Here is a 22,145-nt window from a genome sequence, read left to right as displayed (position 1 = left end):
ACCCAACGAACATAAGGATACTGATAAACGCAGTATCTCTGGCTTTCTCTGTCTTCTTCGGAGCTCCTATGAAATAACAAGAGAGAAAATACTGTCAAGTTCAACAGTATGATGAATACATATTAATGGTAACACTTTACAATAAGATGGAATTTGTTAACATTAATGTATTAACTAACAATACATTACACAATTTATTAATCTTTGTTAATGTTAATAAAAATGCAGTCATTCGTTGTTCATGTTAGTTCACAGTGCATTAATGTTTACAAACACAACTTTTGATTTTAATAATGCATTAGTAAATGCTGAAATTAACAAGAACTAAGATTAATAAATGCTGTGGAAGTATTGTTCATTCTTATTTCATGTTAACTAATGTAATTAACTAATGTTAACTATTGAACCTTATTGTAAAGTGTTGCCATATTAACATCTAAACTGATACTTTAACCTCTTAACTGTCACGGTCCTGCAGGTGTGCCCTGGTTGGCCACCAGATGTCACTGGGTGTTTGTTTGAGCACATGGCTTGTTGTTTGTGGTTTGTGCCATGTGCTCTCCTGTCTATTGTCTGACCCCACCCTCCTTGTTATCTCATTATTGTTTCAGTGACTTCACCTGTGTCCTCCTCGTTTGTCTCCCTATTTATTCTCCTGGTGTCTGCAGTCCTGTGCTGTTTTGTTATTTCATGTTAGATGTTTAAAGTTGTGTGTGGGTATGTTTGCAGGTACTGCAGTTCTCTGTCTGCCTGTTTTTCCCCTTCGGGGTGGTTTTTGTTCATTTTTTGTTCTCTTTTATTAAAAGACCCACTTTTCGCCAGCATTTGAGTCTTCGTCTCTCCCCACCCGTGACATTAACTTGCGTGGCCGTATTTTAAGCTCTTTAACCTATAGTTGCACCAGCGCCACTGAAGTCATGCAGTAAGAGCGCTATTCAGTATTAATGTGCGTCTAGAATGACCGCAGATGAGGCATTAAGTGCATGGCACTGCGACCAGCTTAACATTTTATAGAGTTTAATGCAGCAATGTGGTCGCTCAGTTTTTCAAGATCAGTTTTAATCATGTAACTGCTAACAGATTTGAACAAAGAAATAAAGTGTTACTACGCACAGGCCATATTGATTGCAAATACAAAAAGAATCAGAATCAGAATGAGCTTTATTGGCCAGGTATGTTTACACATACAAGGAATTTGTTGTTGCGACAGAAGCTCCACAGTGCAACAGAAAGACAGCAACAGGACAGGACACAGATAATAAAAGAATAATATACAAATATCCAAATAGGCAATGTACAAAGCAGCAAAAAACACAATATATAATATAGACAACTATGTATGTACAGGTCAAGTATTTGCAAATTAGAAATGAGAAATAAAAATAAAATAAGTGAGTGTGGTGAATGGATAATGTATTATAGTTGTGTGTTCCACGTTTATTGTTGAGTGTTCATGAGATGGATTGCCTGAGGGAAGAAACTGTTCCTTTGTCTGGTCGTTCTGGTTCTCAGAGCTCTGTAACGTCGACCAGATGGTAACAGTTCAAAGAGGGAGTGATTTTACCAGCTCTTTTGCTCACTCTGGATAAGTACAGCTCTTGGAGAGTGGGGAGGGTTGTAGCAATGATTCGCTCAGCAGTCCGGACTACTCTCCGTAGTCTTCTGAGGTCAGATTTGGTAGCTGAGCTGAACCAGACAGTTATTGAAGTGCAGAGAATGGATTCAATGATGGCGGAGTAGAATTGTTTCAGCAGCTCCTGTGGCAGGTTGAACTTCCTCAGCTAGCGAAGAAAGTACAACCTCTGCTGGGACTTTCTGACAATGGAGTCTATGTGAATATCCCACTTCAGGTCCTGGGAGATGGTGGTGCCCAGGAATCTGAATGACTCCACTGCAGTCACAGTGCTGTTCATGATGGTGAGTGGGGGGAGAGCAGGGGGGTTTCTCCTGAAGTCCACAATCATCTCCACAGTTTTGAGCGTGTTAAGCTCCAGGTTGTTAAGACTGTACCAGACAGCCAGCTCCTTAACCTCCTGTCTGTAAGCAGACTCATCACCATCCTGGATGAGGCCAATCAGTGTGGTGTCGTCTGCAAACTTCAGGAGCTTGACAGAGGGGTCTTTAGAGGTGCAGTCGTTGGTGTAGAGGGAGAAGAGCAGTGGGGAGAGTACGTAGCCCTGAGGAGCTCCAATGCTGATGGTACGAGTGCTGGATGTGAATTTACCAAGCTTTAAGGTGGGGACGGAGAGCTGGGTTAGTTTATTCTGAAGGGTTTCCGTGATGATGGTGTTAAAAGCGGAGCTGAAGTCCACAAACAGGATCCTCACATAAGTCCCTGGTCTGACCTGTTTGCTCTGTAGGCAAACTGCAGGGGGTCCAGTAAGGGTCCGGTGATGTCCTTCAGATAAGCCAAAACCAGTCTTTCAAATGATTTCATGGCTACAGACGTTAGGGCCACAGGTCTGTAGTCATTAAGTCCAGTAATTTTGGGTTTCTTTGGGACGGGGATGATGGTGGGGTGTTTGAAGCATGAGGTGACTTCGCACAGCTCCAGTGATCTGTTGAAGATCTGTGTGAAGATGGGGGCCAGCTGGACAGCACAGATTTTAGGCAGGCTGGTGGTGACACACCGTCTGGGCCTGGTGCTTTCCTTCTTTTGTTCTTCCTGAAGACCTGGCGATCACTGGAAGATAATTTTTTCCTTAGCTTGTCAGAATAATTCCTCTTTGCCACTCTGATCTCCTTTTCCAGTGTGTATTTGGCCTGTTTATACAAGACTTTATCCCCCTTTCTGTAAGCATCTTCTTTGGCCTGACGGAGCTGTCTGAGTTTTGCAGTGAACCATGGTTTGTCATTGTTGTAGATTAGATGAGTCCTGTTAGGAATGCACATATCCTCACAGAAACTGATATAAGATTTTACAGCTTGTCCAGGTGGCAGCTGCTTCAAAAACAGACCAATCAGTGAGAGAGAAACAGGCTTGTAAGTCCCGCTCTGTTTCATTAGTTCATCTTTTAACAGTTCTTAATACAGGCTTTGCAGATTTAAGTTTCTGCCTGTAGGATGGAATAAGATGAACCAAACAGTGATCAGAGAGTCCTAAAGCTGCTCGTGGAACCGAGTGATATGCGTCCTTTATCGCTGTGTAACAGTGATCCAATATATAACTGTCTTGGTGGGACATGTGATGTGCTGTCTGTATTTTGGCAGTTCGCGGGAGAGATTTGCTTTATTAAAGTCCCTGAGAATGATTAAAACAGAGTCCGAGTGTTGTTGTTCTGTGTCTGTGATCTGATCAGCTAGTTTCTGTAAAGCTGAGCTCACGTGCTCTTGCGGAGGAATGTAGACACTGACGAGAATGAACGAGCAGAACTCCTGCGGAGAATAGAACGGCTTGCAGTTAATGAAGAGTATTTCTAGATCTGAACAGCATATCTTCTTTAACACAGTTACATCTGTACACCACCTCTAATTGATGTAAAAGCACGTCCCGCCACCACGCGATTTCCCCGTTGATTCTGCGTCGCGATCTGCTCTGATCAGCTGGTAATTAGGCAGATGTAGCACGCTGTCCGGTATGTCACCATTTAGCCAGGTTTCCGTGAAACACAGAGCAGCAGAGTTAGAAAAAATCCTTATTTGTCCAGGAGAGCAGAAGGAGTTTGTCCATTTTGTTGGGTAGAGAGCGGAGATTCGCCAGATGGATGCTAGGCAACGCTGTTCGAAATCTGCGCTGACGAAGCTTCACAAGCGCGCCGGCTCTCTTCCCCCGTCTACGCCTCCTGTACTGTTTGACCAGAGCTATGGCTCCGCCAACTACAATGTACAACAAAACGTCCGAAAAATCAAAATCCGGTAAAAGATTTTATGGTGGTGTTCTGCCGAATGTTCAGCAAGTCATCCCTAGTAAAACTGATCGTATTTGAAAAACAAAAAACAGGAAAAACAAACAAAAACAGTACAAACAGAAAATAAGAAAACGCGGTACTTATTAAAATAATCACTCTTTACTTAATATATGAACACAGAAAACCTCTGTTAACAGGTTAATGTAACATTTCCCATTCTATGGCAACTTACTCTGATGAATACGGCTCTTCTCAGAGTAGCTGCCAGCGCTGCGTCGTCTTCTTGTTTGACAGGTGTCAGGGTTAAGGTGCAATACTGTCACCTGGAGGTCAACCAGGTACTGGCGCTGGAGTATTTACATGTGGTGTTATCCTAAGAGTCCTGTTCATTTTAAATATTGCGGTTATCGCCAATACCGGTATATCATCACACACTAAATTAACACGATATCGATAATTGTTGCTTTGAATATCACGGTTATCGTCAATACCGGTATATCGCGACACCCCTAATATGAATAAAGGTGACTTGACTTGACTGTGAATTGATGTAGACCCAGCTGGTGAAAGATGGAGGTTGTGATACCCCTCTTTTCCCCCTCCCTCCTGTTTTTCAGCATGGAAATACATACAGAACAGCCAGTTATTCTGTTTAAATCAAATCACTACACAGCTCTGCATTGATTAGCCCTGTAAATTGACTAAGCCTCACTCGCTAACATGCTTCTCGTGGTCTTCTATTACTGCAAGAGATCAAACCAAATGACCGAACTGTTTGATCAGCGAAAGCAGCACCGACTTGGGCAAGATCCATACCACATGCCAACTACAATACCCAGAATTCCAATGGGGCCAAGCTCATTAATGTTAATGGAAAGGGGGAGGTAAGGGTGTCCGGGCCCTTTAGGCAGATGGAGGTAGAGACGAACCCCCTCCACCTCCTCATTATCAGTTCGCTCACAGAGTCTAGCTCCTCTCAATTGTACCGCTGCACCCTGCCTGCAGGACACTCACTGTGTAATTAATATTTAACTGAGAGAGAGATTGAATGAAAGATTGAGGAGAAGTTGTGAAGGAAAAGCCACAATCAGCATAGATACACACAACAGCATGAGACCGAAAACAAGAAATAGAGAAGGAACACAGAAAGTAGAGAACTAGGGCAGAGAAGTAGGAAAGAAGTAAGAAATCAAGATCTCTTTAATGACTCAGTTGTTTATCTCCTAGCCATGAGATTAAAGGGATATTTCACCCAAAAATGACAATTCTCTCATTAATTACTCACCCTCATGTCGTTCCAAACCCTTAAGACCTCTATTCATCTTTGGAAAACAAATTAAGATTTTTTTTATTAAATCTGAGAGCTTTCTGACCCTGCATAGATAGCAAGGGAACTACCACATTCAAGGTCCAGAAAGGTAGTAAGGACATCGTTAAAATAGTCCATGTGACATCAATGGTTCAACCTTAATTTTATGATTCTACAAGAATAATTTTTGTGTGCAAAGAAAACAAAAATAGCAGCTTTATTCAACAATTTCTTCTCTTTCATCTCAGTCTCCTCCATCATTCATGAGAGTACTACAACACATGCGTGTCCATTGAAAACAAGGCATTGCATCTTAAACACTAGCACTAGCAATGCCAAAGTCATAGTTTCAATATAACTGGAAGAATAATGATTGTTTTCAAACACATCTGTTGAACAAACAGATATTCCCGCCCCAGTCTCACCCCATTGGTTGAGCCATTATTGCTGTGTTGGTCTGGTCAGGACACTCAAATAAATACAGCAATGCTTCGATAGTACCACAAAACTACAGGAAAACCAACCAACAATAAGTCAATTCAAGCAGTAATTTCATCTCTCTCACAAATATCTGTCTATGGTCACCATATGTGTGTCACCACGTGTGTGTCATGTGAGACTCCTCATCATATGTGTGGTAATAACATGAACTCTTTTTCTCATTTCATGCTCTCATGAGACAAACGCGCACACACGCCATAACACATGATGTTAACCCACGCACTGGATTACACCACATGCTATCTTCTACTCTTTAATTGCTTCAACTTGACATTCATCTTCCCATTGTCTCAGGCTGATGAGCGTTCAACATGAAATGAACATGTTCTTACTGGATTATCTGCAAATGCACAATAGCATTAGTGGGATTTCTTTGCAGAATGGGTCTCGTCTAATTATATCTTTTGTTTTTTCATTGTGTGGCTCCCCTAGGTGACACTGTAAGCTTCATCGCTCAGTAGCTAAGCTTTATAGAGAACCAAATATGCACATATATAGATGCAAAATGCTGATGTGATGCCAAAAGGCTGATGGGTTAAAGCCATGCAGATGTCTTACCAGCTGTCTGGTTTTAAATGGTGGATTTAAAACAGGTGTGTCCATTCCTGCTCCTGGAGGACCACTGTGCTGAGTTTAAGTCATTAAACACATCTAAACCAGCTTATAAAGGTCTTCAGCATCACTAGAAACTTCCAGGCAAGTGTGTTGGGGCAGGTTGAAACAAACCTCTGTAGGACATTGCCCCCCCCCCCCCCCCCCAGGAGCAGGATTAACACCCACCCCTGATTAAGGAATATTTTACCCACGAATAAAAATGTACTCACCCTTACATAATTAGCAACTTTTATGACTTACCAACACAAAAGCAGAAGTTTTAAATATTGTCCAAACTGCTCTTTTCCATGTAGAAAGCGAATAGACTAATGCTGTGGAGCTCCAAGTATATAAAGAAACTCCATAATTGTTGTACATTCAACTTGCTTACTGTGTTTCACATCTTCTGAAGCCATATGATTTCCTGTAACAAACAGACTGACATTTAAGTCATTATTCACTGATATTCTACCTCCTCCACTTTAGCTCTAAAATCTTGGCATGAAGTGTTTACTTACGAGACATGCAACCTGTCATGACGTGTCTTGACGCATGAAGTTTGAATATGCAGAAGCACAAATGAGAGCTGAAATTGAGATCTATGGCAGATGGCACAATTTTCTGTGAATAACAATTAAAAATTTGGTCTGTTCCTGTTTGAAATGATTTCAGGGTGAGTAAATTTTTGGGGTGGACTGTTCCTTTTAAGGATGCTGCTGTCAAAGCTTTGAGTTGTTTGCCATAGCAAGGCATCCATTTTGATGTCACAATAGTCCCCAGGGAGCAAGCGCCCCACCCTAGACTGCTGTACCAGAGTCAGCCTCATTTTATCTGGAGTAAGTATGTGTGTGTGCGTGGGTAGTATCCGATAGGGAATATTCAAAGACTGAGGCTCATTAGCAGGTTTTTAATACGTTCCTAGAAAACATAATTTTATTTCCAAGCACAGCTCACATCTAAATAGCTCCTGCATGCCCAGACTTACAACATCAACTAATTTTTAAATACTCATACACCAGCAGTCATGTGTGCATGGATTTAACTGTTTTCTCTGCTTGTGTGACTCGATGGGTGTGGGAGTGTGTATGTGCATGTGGGTGAGTGTCTATAGACACTTTTTCCCTGACTGCCCCCCTCATACTTTTCTTTTGCGGTCTTTCAGACCGGAATAAAAGGGAAAATTCCTTTGAGTAGGTGCTGAATGCGTGCGCCACATACCTCTTGCTCTCTGTCTCTCTGTCTCTCTCCCCCCAGCATTGTTTGGAGCCCTGGAGGAGGGGGTGGGTGGGGTCTCGGTGCCTGCAAGCATCTCTCTCTTTCTACATCCCTCCCTGTCCCCCTCTGTCCCTCCCCCCACCCACTGCTTTCATCCAAGAGCGATGAGGTAATCCCTGCCAGCGCTGTGAAGCATTGCAAGCGCTAGAGTGAGAGTGAGAGGCAGTGGAACTGAGCAGGAGAGATATATTGAAAGTCAGAGAGGGAGAGAGAGAACGAGACATTGAGAGGGGGAGAGAGGAAGCCGGTGCAGATCTGAGATGACACTGGCTCTGGTGGAACAGCGATAGCACTGATCAGTTGCGGCAGTGGATTGTGCTCGGGTGAACACAAGAGGATAGGGACATGACCCGGGGCTTCTAGTGGACTCCAGGGGTGGAAGAGCTGAAGAGAGGAGGACAGGAGCCATGACGGAGAGATGCAGTCTGTGGAGTGCCCTGTCAGCCGCTGCCTGCTGCTTCTACAGGGGCTCCTTCATGCAGGTGCAGGTGAGAGGGGGGCCAGCCCTAGAATGCTTGTGTGTGAGTGTGCAGCTACAGAGTATGTGCATGTATACACTGCATGGTGCGTGAGAAAAGGTGTGGATCTGGATTACATCATCTCTAAATATGCCTTCAGAAGTTCCTGCATGAGAAGTGGAGGAAGATGCATGTCACATTCGCAGTGTGTGTGGTGTATGTAAGCATACATATTGATTCCTGCGATTCCGTCCAGGGCATCTGCTTGCAGGGAAGGGTGCCCCTCAGGGCTCTGTGTTTGGCCCGGTGCAACTGTGCAACCCCAACAACTGTGTCATTCCACCAGCCTCTGCTATGATATCACTGCACTGAGTGTGTGTGTGTGCGTATGTGTGAGTCTGTGTGCCGACTGAGCTTAGCTCACTTTGGCTCAGCTGTAACACTAGTGCTGATGATGCACAGTTGGATGAGCGGGCAGGCAGGGCTCTGTTGTCACCCTGCGGTTATGTAGTGGATCGTAATGGGCTCAGGAAACAGGAGAATGCATCAAAGTAGCTCTGGAGGTCATGCTTTTTATATCTGAAAGTGAAGATATATTGTTTCATGCAAGGCTCAGAATACAAAAAAAAACGTTGCGTTACTCTGACAAGGACTGATACATGATCTCAGAACAACACGGGATTTGAGTGGGAAAGCTGGAAAAGGGGAATGGGTGTCATCTAATTGTCCTCTATTTCAGCCAACTTGGATAACAACAGAACAATTTTGGCTCTGAGTTTGGGTGGTGCACTAAGAACTATAGAAACAAGGACAATGCTTCTTTGCCTCATCTACTTTTCTTACCCTGTCTGATTGTTTTTTCTGGTGTTATAAAAGCAAACCAGAGGGCATTTAAGGTAATGAAAATTATGGTGTCCCTTGTTTGCCAGAGTGACACTGTTTCTTACTATAAATGCACAGTTGCAGGTGCAGATCGTAATAAAAGATGTGTCCCTATAAAAATAAATGTTTACAATACATTTAGCATAAGTTATACACAGTTTACATATTTCATATTCTAAGCCTTGGGTAACCGGTAAGGGTTAGGGTATTATTGTCTCTATATACAGTAATCAATGTTTGTTTAATTTAAGAAACAATCAATTTGTGCATATCTGAGATGAAATTATAGTATGTTTACCGTTCTCAACATTGCACAGGCAGGACACTTGGCTAGTATATATATATATATATATATATACAGCACAAACTTAGAGAGAAACTTATATGCTGTATAAGCACACCTCACACTTATTACAATTTGGCATATACTGAGAACAAAATTTGAATACTCAAATCCATGTAGGGGCCATAGATGTCCATAGACTGTCTTTAATGATGTATGTGTTCGTCCCATTGGCCACCTGAGCTCAGAGCTGCACCAGGAGGAGATGATGGTGTCCCAGCTGCAGATTGATAATAGTCATTCTGACTTGATATTCACATGCAGAAAAACAGACACCGGTGAATTTCCTTGTCCCTTGAATTCTGTCAAGTACCTTAACATTGTGTGTACCTTTGAGTTAAACAGATTTTTACTTTATGGAATTTACAAGATAGTGGTATAGATAGATTTTTTAGTTGTTATGGTAATTTGGAAATCCTAAAATCCAGTTTAGACCCATTCTACCATTGATCTCAGATGTATCCCTGCAGATTCTGATGTCGTATTGCTTTTCACGCCAATTCTTCAGCCTCATTACCAGTAAAGATGGTTGCCGTCTTGATTTTAATTGGGCTAGGCTGCTGCTTATTTATCAGGGACAGCATCAACCCCAAATCCTCCATCTGTCTCTTGCAGTTGTACTTAGATTTTTTTAATCTTAAACCCCACATTCTCTGCCGGCTGGCAGCTAGATGGTCCTTTCGTCTATGACCCCACTTGCATATGTGGTCATGCTAGTTTTAACCACAGGGGTCATGGAACCAAATTCACAATGGGGGTCCAAAACTAATACCGCATAACCATTTACACAGATTCCAGACACATTAAGACTGGTGTAATTGTCTGCTTTGGTGGGTCGTTTTTCTATGCTGGTGCATGATTCAGTTGCAAAGATTTCCCCCCAACCTCTCTCCTTTCCAGTCATTACAAAAAAAATATTAATTTCATATTCAAATATTCAGGGGTATGACTCTCCCTCTCCCCTCTTTCTTTCTTCTCTTTTTCTTGTGTTTTCCTTTCTATCCTCTCTAAATCCTGTCTGGTGCTGCTGTCTCTTCCCCAGGGCTGCGGCAGCTTAGCAGCTGTTAAACAGAAAAGTTCAAGAGTAAATCTGCCTGTTACTGAATGTGAGGATAACCTAATTACACTGGGCTGTTTTCTCTCCTAATGAACGCCACGCAAATTTGGAGTGCCAGGATTTTTTTATATACCTCCCCACAAACTGCTTCTGTAACGATTTCTTTTCATCCCTTTGATGAATGTGGCTGAACTAGAAGTCCCTTAGAGACTGGATTAGTCTTCATTCATATTGTGTATACTTCTCAGACTAATGATGTTTGTTCTGCTTTGCTTATCACGCAAATAAAGATACTGAAGTTGTCAAAAATGCTAAATTAGACACAGACCATCTGTGCAAAAGTTGGGTGTATTTGTGCATCACACTACCCCAAATGCTAACATTTCTAAAGCTGTCTGTTTGATTTAGAAAGTTATGTACTGTCATTCTCGTACTGCCCCAACAAACACCAACATGCCCAGTCCTGTTCCTGGAGGACCACCTTCCTACAAACTTGCTCCAACACACCTGCCTGGAAGGTTCTATTAATCCCAAAGACCTTAATTAGCTAGTTCATATGTGTTTAATTGGGGTTGGCCTTAAACTCTGAAGGAAGGTGGCCCTCCAGAATCAGGTTCAACCGCATTTACTGAGACAATGTGAGCTAGGTTTTGGTCATCCTGAAATTTCACAGGTTAGTGATATGGATGTTCAAAGCAGAGGCTTCTAACCCTTGTCTTGGAGTGTACCCCTAACAGTACACATTTTGCTTGACTATCTTATCTGATACACCCATTTCATGTCAAATTAGGTGTTGGGTTTGGTAACTCTGGTTTATTTGATCTGACATTTGATAATCGATTGCTTAAGCAAAAATTATGCTCTCTTTTATCTTGGAATATGATTAAATAGAAAGTTGCAAGCAAAGAAATCAATGTGGCTGAGTTGTTGATTTGCCTTAACCCTGTCAGTGCACCATATCTAAGAAATTATGGGCTGGTTGTGCGCTATTTTAGATGTGTTTCATATTTAAGTGTTAGTGGAATGGAAGTGGAATTAATAAGAGATGTTTTTCTATTATCTGAACATAGATCAGAGGGCTTATTTCATGGCTGGCCTTCAAAGTCTTTTATGCTTCCGTCCCTTTAAGAGAGAACGGTGAGATCATAGAGAGTTGAAGAGATGCTTTCAGCTCATCTCAGTGCCGATTTCACAGTGTCTCTCTTCCATCCCTCAACTCATCCTCTCCCCTGCCTCAATATCCAAGACAATCACGTTGTAAGTCCAATAGGTAAGTGCGATTGGTTGTTAGCTCTGAACAGGAAGTGTCTCTGTCTTAGGCATCCACTATTAGATGCTTCAGTGACAGAGGATTATCAACACCAGCAGGAATTCATTTCCTCTGAAGTGAAAGATAAGCCGATATCAGGACAGAGATGTCCTAAAGTTTCAGTCCCTCAAAGGATCTTTTGAGCAGGTGGGTTTGGCCAAAGGAAAGGGGGCTGGGAAGTGGTTTAGGCTGAAGTCAGGTCTGTTTTGTATGTACACTTGACCTTTATCCCAGCTTGACCTCAGGGGTCAATGGGCAGCAGCAGGCCCTTTTCCAGTTCACTGATACAAAGGGTGCATGTAAGTGATCTCCAACTTTGCTCCTGGAGAGTTGCTGTCCTGCAGTCTTCAGTTCCAACCCTACTCCGAAGCACTGTAATCATCAAGAAACCGCTGAATACTCAGATTAACTGGTTCAGGCATGTTAGATTTGGGTGGGAGTTGAACCTTGTTTAAAAAAAAACAGCATAAGCTAGTTAGGTATGTTTTGAAGCATGGCAGCTGGCTTGAGCTGGTTTAAGCTGGTCCTGAGCTGGTTATATGCTGGTTATGAGTTGGTTTAAACTGGTCATGTGCTGGTCCTAAGATGGGGTTTAGCAACTAGCTCCTGCTCAGGACCAGCTCAAGCCAGCTGCCATGCTTCAAAACATACCTAACTACATATGCTAGGAAATAGCATATGCTGTTTTTTTCAACAGGGAAATCTGCAAGATGGTAGCAATCCAGGAGCAGGATTGGAGACCCCTCTACCTTTTCTTTTAAACTTTATTAGACAGAAGGGGGCTTTGTCATTACTTGTTTTGGTCACAAGAGAGGGGACCACTTCAAGGCCATGAGTGGGGCAGCAGACAGGTAGAATCAGTCATTCATGTAGGATACATATGATCGGTGAATGCGGTTTAAGACACAGTTTGTCCTTTTGAACTCAGTCTGTTTAATCCTAGTTATTCCTGAACAATGTTCTGTAAATGGCCTTATCTAGTGTTGAAAATATGGCCAGTATGTGACTTGGCTTTATCAGTGCACAGGGTTTAGTTCAGTATTCCTTGGTCTTTATAGTATTGTATGAGGTGATGTCATATCCATTCACGTTGTTGTTGCAGTGTTGCATAAACCTGGGCTAATGTTTATCTTGTTTGAGCATGTGTTTGACCAGTTCAAGCATGCGTCCATGCGTTTCCTATCTCTGTGACATTTGAACGAGTACTAGTGACTTGTTAGACTCATAGTTATTCCATCAGGACTCCAACCTGTCCCTCTATGCATCATTCTGCATTACCGCAGCACCCATCACTTTAGAAGAGCCACTGGAGTGAATTACCGTCGACAGCAGACAATTATGCTACGCTTGATAACACAATACATCAGAACAAGCATAAAAATGCATTTTATTGTCTGAGATTGAAGAGATACCACCCACCACGCAGAAACCAAATCACCCTAAATGACAAAATGATGAGAAGGAAAGATTAGATGGTTAATTGCAGTAAATGAATTCAATTCCATTTTAGCCGTACCTTTGCGAAGTGTGGCGATAACAAAATTGAAATGGCGGCAAAAATGGCATAGCTGGAATCTTCTAAGCTTCTTTAGACTGTTGTGTTGTCTGGATTGGATTAGTTATAGACTCGTGTAGAGCATGTAATCTCCAGTTTTGCATTGTATGTTAAATTGAATTAACCTAGTTTGCTAGTAGTGCCCAAGGCAGGCACTCTAGTCGTATGCATTGGCACACTGATGGAGCGTTGTCTACGAGAAAAGTAGGGGTAGGAGAAAGAGTTTTTTTAAAGAAAATTTTAGAGTGAATTTCTCCTCGAAGGTCCTGGAAGGAGTCTTGTTCTCTGCAGCAACTACAGAAAAACAATGACATCATGTACAGGGTGGAGAACGAGAGCGAGAGAAGAGAGAAAGGGACTTTGACATCGCAGTGGGATATTGCTGGCTAATACCTAGTGTGTGAGGTATGCTTTAGCACATGCTGAGAAAGACTAGTGTACGTCCAGTGGGAGATTAGCTAAGTGGCAACAAACATGCACACAAGCAGTCTGGTGTGTGTTTATCTGTGTGTAAGGGAGTTCCCCAGCACTCTCCATCTCTGCTCCCCCCACTCCAGGAGGAGTGCATCATCTGCAGTGTTGCCATGGTGACAACCTCAAGCTCCAGGACAACCCCACCCCTGTATCCCAACCCCCACTGATTAGGCTGCTCCCGTCCCCATGTCGCTGTGTGTAATGAATGTGTGAACACCGTTAAATCTGCTGGTGCATGTTTGTTTGTGTACACATGAGCTGTATGAACAAAGCCCTGGGCTCCAGCCTATTATAAACTCCCATTAGCACTTCATTCAAGTGTACGTCTGAAGTATTGTGCCGGGACAGTTTAACAGTGTACAGCTACAGTGCGACCCTAACTGAGAGGTCACGGGCCACCCGCCAATGCATGCCCCTCCCCAGCTGTACATGAATGAAAGTGAGATCTCAGCACTCCGCCACCGTCTGCGCTGCCAGCCAATGGCATGCACCGCTGCGGAGCTCTCTGGAAGAGATGACATCATCTCCAGCCAATCGTTGCATCGCTGAAGGGCTGACTGCTGCAGGCTTGACAATGCAATGAGATATACAGAGAGAGTGTCTCACTGAGGTGAGATAGAGAGAGAAAGGTGCAGAAATGCAAGGAAGTATGTTGCGATATCCTTTCATTCAGTGCAAACACCAGATATGCTGTTGAAATGACCTCAAAGGCATTCTGCCTGCTATCAGGGGTGGATGACAGAAGGGCAGGTGTGTGTGTGTATGTGTGCTTGACAGTGATATCTCTCTGTGACCTGCCAGCCGGCATTACGAGGCAGATCTTCTTGCCACTGTGTGTGTGTGCATTCCTATTGGGGCTATATATCTTTGCCCTGAGGTTGCTGACCAGACTGTGTGTTCAATACACAGCAGCCATTAGCATTCAGTAAATACTCCATGACCCAAGCCAGAGCGGTTACATTTCCATATGGCAAAGAATAAAAACAGACCTTGCCCTTTTATCTCTTTCACTCTCTAGGCCTGAAATATACTCTGCACAGGTATACGAATGCTTAGCTAACGTATTGCTGTCATCCAATGGTAGCTGGTGCTTTCACCTGGAAACTCTTATTGACAAAATAAAAGTGCAGAAAGTTGCTGATGGTGTGAATGATGCTTTAATATCTGTGTTTTGCATTACTTAGGCTTGTAACAAACCTCAGGACTCAAGGTGGCGATATTTACCATTATTTTTTTATAATGTGGAATTTGACGCGTTATTTGGGTAGCTATTATATTAAGGAGAGTAGCAACAGATCTTTTTGTTTTGTATTGTGACGTGAAACAGAACAAAAATATATTTTAGAAAATTTAGAACTTGGTTCTATGTATCAGTTTTTTAATGGTTGGCGATCTCAATGCAAGTTTGTAGTTGATTGTAAGAAAGGGGTGGAGATTAAGTGGGCTAAATGATTGGAGAAACATCATGAGAGATGCCTGTAGTTTCATTGGAAGATCCAGTTATGACATTTTGATTAAAATATACTGCATATGCTCAAAAATGTTTAAAAATGAAATGATGAATTATTCACAGTAAGATTAGTAATGTGCTTTTAGGAGATAGTGTAAATGCTCGTTTCATGCTTTAACTAACATGTTCAGCAGATTATTGTCCAACTGTTGCTGTACCATATGGCAGTAGTTTGTCTAAAGAGAAAACTGAATGGTAATGTATGTTAAAGGAACACTACACTTGTTTTGGGAATAGGCTCATTTTCCAAGTCCCCAAGAGTTAAACAGTTGAGTTTTACCGTTTTCAAATCCATTCAGCCGATCTCCGGGACTGGCGGTAGCACTTTTAGCTTAGCTTAGCATAGATCATTGAATCGGATTAGACCATTAGCATCTCGCTCAAAAATTACAAAAGAGTTGTCCATCGTGTACTAAGACCGATGGAAAACTAAAAGTTGCGATTTTCTAGGCCGATATGGCTAGGAGCTATACTCTCATTCCGGCGTAATAATCAAAGAACTTTGCTGCCGTACCATGGGTGCAGCAGGAGCAATGATATTACACAGCGCCTGAAAGTAGTGCCCAGCTAGATAACTAGTTAGGATATAGCTGGGGACTACTTTCAGGCGCTGCGTAATATCATAGCTAGCACCCCTTATGGCAGTGTTGAGAACACACTTTTTATTTTATTAATTGCATTCTGACACATTTTGTAAAACAGCAATCTGTGAAATTGAGCTTGCATTCACGTCTCACTTACTCTTTCGCTGTCTTTTCTTTTTCTAAATAATGTGTCATCCTGAAATGATTAGTTGTGTTTATCTTTGATGTCAGGACTGATAGGTCATCACTGCTTGTATACAGTTTGTATAATGTGCTTAGCGTTTAGGGACAGTTTTGACACACCAGTGACAGTGACGCGTCTCTTTACGCTGATGTCCTCCTGAAGCTGATGTGTGTGACTGTGTAAATGTGTGTGTGTATTGATCAGAGAAATTGATGAGCATGTGTATGCATCACCTGTTTTGTGGCTCATTTGATAGTCATCACTAAAAAGAGTGTTTTTTATACATAGACTGTTCACACTGCAGTTTAATGTGGCCCAATTATGCAAGTGTTTTGGATGATAGTGTGATCTATGAAAATCAATGACATTTGACATTTTCAGTTCTAATCTGGGCCTCTTTCATTGCAGTGTGACTTCATTATGAAAAGATCTTTTGGAATTCATGTGCTTTGACATTTAAAGGAATACTCCAATTACCTCTTCCGCTTTTAGTATATTGTTGTTGTATAGATGTACTCTTAGGTTCTCTTAATGTTTATGTAACTGTGCCTAAAAGTATTCAGACCCCTTCATTTTTATTTATTTATTTTTTCAAATTTTATTATTACCAAATTTTGGAGAACTTTGTACATTTGAAATTGAAATGAATAATTATTGGAAAATAATTACAATGCATAAGTATTCAGACCCTTCTGCAATACTTGACATTTTAACTCAGTAGCTAATTTTGATAATTTTGCATTGTGGCTCCATCAGCAAAGATCAGAGAATGATCCGTTAACATTTCCTCAAAGCACAAACACTGCCTGTGCTTGACATGTGCTTCCTAAATGGAAAAATCATTTTCCCCCTCTATCTACCTCTCTGAAGGTCTGAGAGACGGATGCAGGATGTGATGGAAGATGCCTGTAAGGTTACACTCATAAATTCACTTGTTTAAGACCTTTCAGATCGCCCTTTCACTTTAAGGCAACACAGCGATCCACAGAAATCCAAAAACAGATCAACTGGATTAAGTTTAGCACGTTGAATTCATTTTGAATCTGTTGCCAATCAGATGAGTAGGTCCATGTTCATAACCCTTTTACTTTTATTATATAACTGATGCTCCCCAGAAGTGCTGCCCAAAGTCTTTTATTGCATTTGGTGTCTTCATCATTTCAGCCCGTACGTCTTCCATGCTGTGTAATTAATCTACGGCTGACATTTATTGAGTAATCAATCGGACATGTCTTTATATTCCTTTGGAAACTCACCCCGCTGCAGTTTTCTCCTTTGGGGCCGTGCCCAGTGCATCGTTGTGGGATGTGCGGTTTATTTGAACATAAAACAGTCCCTGGCCTTACACTTTTACACTAAACTAATACACAGATCTGCTCTCACACACAAAAGCTGCTACCTTTCATAGACAGAGATGTTGGATTCATAACCATTTTTGATGGGATTTTATTGACGTATCCTAAGACCCCACAATCCATCAGTGTCTTGACCCTGAGACCCCTCACAGTCCTAATTGGTTGCTCTCTTAGAGAAACAGGAAGCAGAGGTGTCTCCGGATGGCAGTGGCTCATTGTGACAGTTCATGAATATATAACGCTCATGCGGTCAGGTCAGGTGACTGTCAGTGTTGCAAAAATATTGCGTCATTTGAAAAATTACTGTCCTTTCCAAACCTGGTGAGTTGCTGTCTACTGCCTGGAGAGGTGCTCACTGCATTTGGAACAGGTCTAATGAGTCAATTCAATTACCATTAATGTTTTTCTAAAGGCTTGCCTATTGATATTTGCCACTGGAAGTCATTCGTTCGCAGGGAGAGTTGGCGATTTGAGGCAAAAATATTGACAGGGATGCAGCAAAGTTGAACAGAATTTGCTCGAAAGTGGCATGACGATTGATTTCAGTAGTTTTTGCATTAGCGCATGTTGCTAAACTAATAATGTTTTTCTAAAGGTTTGACTGTTAATATTTGCCACTGGTAGTTGTTCTCAGTGAGAGTTGGCAATTTAAGGCAAAATTATTGACAGTGATGCACCAAAGTTGAACAGAATGTGCTTATGAATTTTCTTTTGCGTTTGTACACACTTTTTTTGCATATTACACACTATTTTCCTATTTAATACTGTAAAGCTGATTTGATCTGTATTGTTAAAAACTCTATATAAATAAACGTGACTTGACTTGACTATTGCTTGACGATTGATTTTAGTAAGGTTAGCACATGTTGCTAAGCTAACAATGTGATGGAATGATAATCATAAATACAGAGCACATGTATATTGGGTGAAAATATTTATTTTGAAAAAAAAAAAGTTATTTGGCATTTATTTTCTGGATTTGCTGCATTAGTGAAGTGAAAGTGACATGTGGCCAAGTATGGTGACCCATACTTGGAATTTAACCCATCCTAAGTGCACACACACCCAGAGCAGGGGGCAGTCATTTATGCTGTGGCACCCAGAGAGCAGTTGGGGGTTCAGTGACTTGCTCAAAGGCACTTCAGTCATGGTATTGAAGGTGGGAGAGAGCACTGTACATTCACTCCCCCCACCTACAGACTCAAACTTGAACTCGGGACTCGAGACTCGAACCCGCGACCTTTGGGTTACAAGTCCAACTCTCTATCCATTAGGCCACGACTTCCCAATTAGCAAAGTACACAAAGCAATTCTGCCAAAATTTGCAGCAAAACAAGCAGCGATAGATCCTTCATTCTGTATCGTGATGTATACAACTTTAACAGATCATCAAAAAATGTAATGCAGGACTTAGTTCAGTCCACCAGTTGTAGATTAGATGGATGCAGATCTGGAGAAATCCAATATGCGTCATCAGAAGGAAAGCAGAAAGAAGAATCTTTAGCAATAAGATCAATAGTGCGCATTTAGACAAGAGCTGATACACAGCTAGGCACACGCTATTATGTTTCCGTACATACATTAGCGCGCTAACAGTGATATTACAGGAGTTAAGCCATTAAAAATGTCAGCACTTAAAGTTAACCACCACAGTCATTATGTATGCTCTGAACATTGTGTTATTTTTGGTACTCTTTGTGGGAATTCAAATCTTGAACGAAGCTCCCGCTGTTTCTATGATTTCAGCTTTTTGTTACACTCGCTAAATCACAGCGCTGAGATGCTATTTGGCTAATACGGATGCCGTGAATGTCGAGGCATTTATCTGCAGAGATGTGTTCTCTCCAAACCCGTGATGAAAGATAAGTCATGTGTGTTTTCCTGTGGTACTTGCCCCCCTCTATGACACCATATGCCCAAACCCCTCAGAAACGCACTTGCTTTGAGCTGCTCCCTAAACACATAGGGACCAAACCACCCGTAGACCCCATATGGCCAGTTTTCTCTTGCTGCCTGTCCTCTTTCTCGTGTGTGAGCCGAGGGGAAGCGGGTAATCAGGATGTTTCTCCTGCGCCTGTCAATGTAACAGGCCCATGTGTCACAGAGCCACATTACGAACCAGCAGAGGCACACAATAGTGGCACAAAAGAAAATACACGCAGTCTTATGGGCCAACCACAAACCACATGAGATGTGGCCTTGCATACAAGTTGTGATGTCATGCATGAGCATTTAACTCGGGGGAAATATCAGTGGAGACCGTTGTCATTTCAGGCAGTTGAACCTTCCCTTTAGTAGTTTTAGCATTATTTTGCCTTATATGTCATTTCTGTATTTTTGGAGCTTTTAGACTATAACATAAATATAACATTATTAATGCATAAACATAGACATTACTATTTATTATTTAAGTGTGCAGTTTTTAGTTTAAAAGCTATTTTGGATAAAAAATATAATAAAAAATATATAACATTACTGCTTCATTTATTAATCTTCTTTCTAAAGGCTATTTTAAATTATTATTATTATTATTATTTGATAATATTACTGTTTATTTTTATGTTAAAATTGCTTTTTTTGTATTTCTCCTTACTTTTTAGATTTATACAAAAAAAAATAATTACCGTTTCATTTATTAATCTTCTTTCTAAAGGCTATTTGGAATTATTATTATTATTATTATTTTGACTGTTGAGGTGTAAGAATTCGAAATAAAAGCCATATATATGCATATAGATTTGTGAATTTTTATTTTTATAATTTACATTATTGCTGTTTATTATTTAAGTGTGTTGCATTGCAATTTTTTTATTCATCCGTTTAAAAACTATTTGAAAAATATTAACTTTATTATTATTATTATTATTATTATTTGACAATTATTTTATAACATTACTGTTAATTAGTCAATTTTATTACAATAATAATAATTTTTGTATGTCCCTATACTTTTTGTATAACAATATATAAAAATATTTTTAAATGTTCTTTCTATATGCTATTTGGAGAAATTTTATTTATTTATTTATTTTCTTTCCTAGGCATAGGAGTAAAAGAAGTTTATATATATATATATATATATATATATATATATATTATCACACTTAATATTTTATGGGTCTTTTTAATATAAATGGGTCTTTATACATGAAAATAGCTACAGCAATGTGTAAATGTTGTCTCTATGGAAACACACTGTATATTTACAGCTTTGATGTGTTAAAATGGTCTAGATACTGCTAATTTTGCCTAATATAACTGACACATAACGTCATGAGGGAGCTCAAGTGAAGAGTCTCACATTCTGTACACAAGTGCAAACATCTCCATTAATACTGACAGGAAAGAAAATAATGAGCAAACCCACTTTTAGACAGCCAATCACTTGCCATTATCCAGCAAATCCTAGTAATTCCCAGCAATCTTCAGCTGAATTTGAAGCGTGGAAGCTAATTTATAATTGATGCTTAATTATCAATCTCATTTGGAACCATCGTTACCTATGCATAGGAAATCATTCAGACCCTGAGGCCTGGAGGCACTCAGGCTTTAGAGAAATGCTTGAACTGGAATGTATGTCAGCACACCCAGAATTCCCCACACGCTACAACAGCAGATCACTGGACTAATGTTGCAGACAGAACAGCTGGCTGATGGTGTGTTGTCCATATGCATCCACCCAGAATTTCCCCCTCATTTCCCCAAGACACATCTCACTGTCCCATCAGAGGGACCAGGCGGCATTTCCATGACAACAGCACGATCAGGTGTTTGCTCTCCGAGTGTTGAGGTCACAGTCTTGGCACATGAGACGTCGGCCCTTTCACACACACACACAACCCTCGGGTGAGCACGGCAAAACAAAATGCCCCCCGTGGCACACAGCTGACTGATCATGTTTGACAGGAGCCAGTGTGTGCACGAGTGTTTTGACGTGGGACTGGCTGTATCAAAATGCTAAAGAGCGCTCCTTCATTTTTAATAGGTCAAGAGGGTTGCCAATAACAGGAAATGCAGGGTGGTTTTGAGATGATCTAATTCCTGCTCTGCGGTGAGCTGAGGTCGTGCTGTGCTCTTCAGACTTCTGATGCTAATTCTTTCAAGTGGATTGCAGGTGTATGCCCATCCCTATTGAGTAGTACAATAAAAAGTACCATGGCTCTTTGGGAAAGTTACTTTTAAAAGTAATGTGTTACAGTATTGTGTTACTCCATAAAAAAGTAACTAATTGCGTTACTTAGTTACTCTTTATGGAAAGTAATGCATTACATTACTTTTGCATTACTTTTTGTCACCCGGACTAGCTTATAACAAAAAAAACTAAAGTTATATTTTTAGCAACTGTAAAGGCCCTTTCACACCAAAAGTGAAATTAATAAGTCTCCGGTTGAAGGAAATGCCTCTGTTTCAGTATTTACTCCCGGTTTCTCTTAACATGGGAACAGGAGAGCTGTCAGTGAATAAATGGGAAAACAAAAAGTAACTCCAATATTTTTTTGAAAAAGTAACTCCAATATTCTCTCGTAAATTTAAAGTAATAGTTACTTTATAGTTACTTGAAAAAAGTATAACTGTACAAGACATTTCAACTTATTATTATTAACTTATTATTATATTAAACTGACTGTAAAAAAATCATTTTGATTCTCGTTTAACCTAAAAAATTTAACTGAAATTGGTTAAATATGTTGCCATTACTTATTGATCATAACATTTAAAATACATTTTCAGTCTTTCTTCTTCAAAATGTCATCTTCAGTGTTGTTTGTCGTCTCTTTGTAAATATTTTGTGAAATTTACTAGCAATTTCTGAGTGAAAAATCTAAGTAAATCCTATACCATTTGTTAGTGTAATACCATCTCAAAGGAAAAAAATGAATAAAATTCACACACAAAAAAATGAATGC

At 40.8% G+C, this 22,145-nt stretch overlaps 1 protein-coding gene across 3 annotated transcripts in view; it reads left to right on the top strand.

Moving 5' to 3' along the window:
* The window catches only part of LOC306864220 (SH2 domain-containing protein 3C-like), a 55,966-nt gene that overhangs the window by 12,613 nt on the left and 21,208 nt on the right, over positions 1 to 22,145 (top strand). The window contains exon 1 of one of the 3 annotated variants that reach the window (XM_079408059.1): positions 7,662 to 8,015. The exons of the other annotated variants lie outside the window; for them this stretch is intronic. Coding sequence (XP_079264185.1) covers positions 7,935 to 8,015 — 81 coding nt within the window. The 5' untranslated portion in view covers positions 7,662 to 7,934. Of the gene's footprint in view, positions 1 to 7,661; positions 8,016 to 22,145 lie in introns of those variants that run through there. 3 annotated transcript variants of the gene reach the window in all.

Source organism: Barbus barbus (genome assembly GCF_936440315.1).
Source record: "Barbus barbus genome assembly, chromosome: 45".
In the NCBI taxonomy this organism is placed as follows: Eukaryota; Metazoa; Chordata; class Actinopteri; order Cypriniformes; family Cyprinidae; genus Barbus; species Barbus barbus.
Note: the sequence above shows the minus strand (reverse complement) of the source record. Positions and strands in the feature narration are given on the sequence as shown.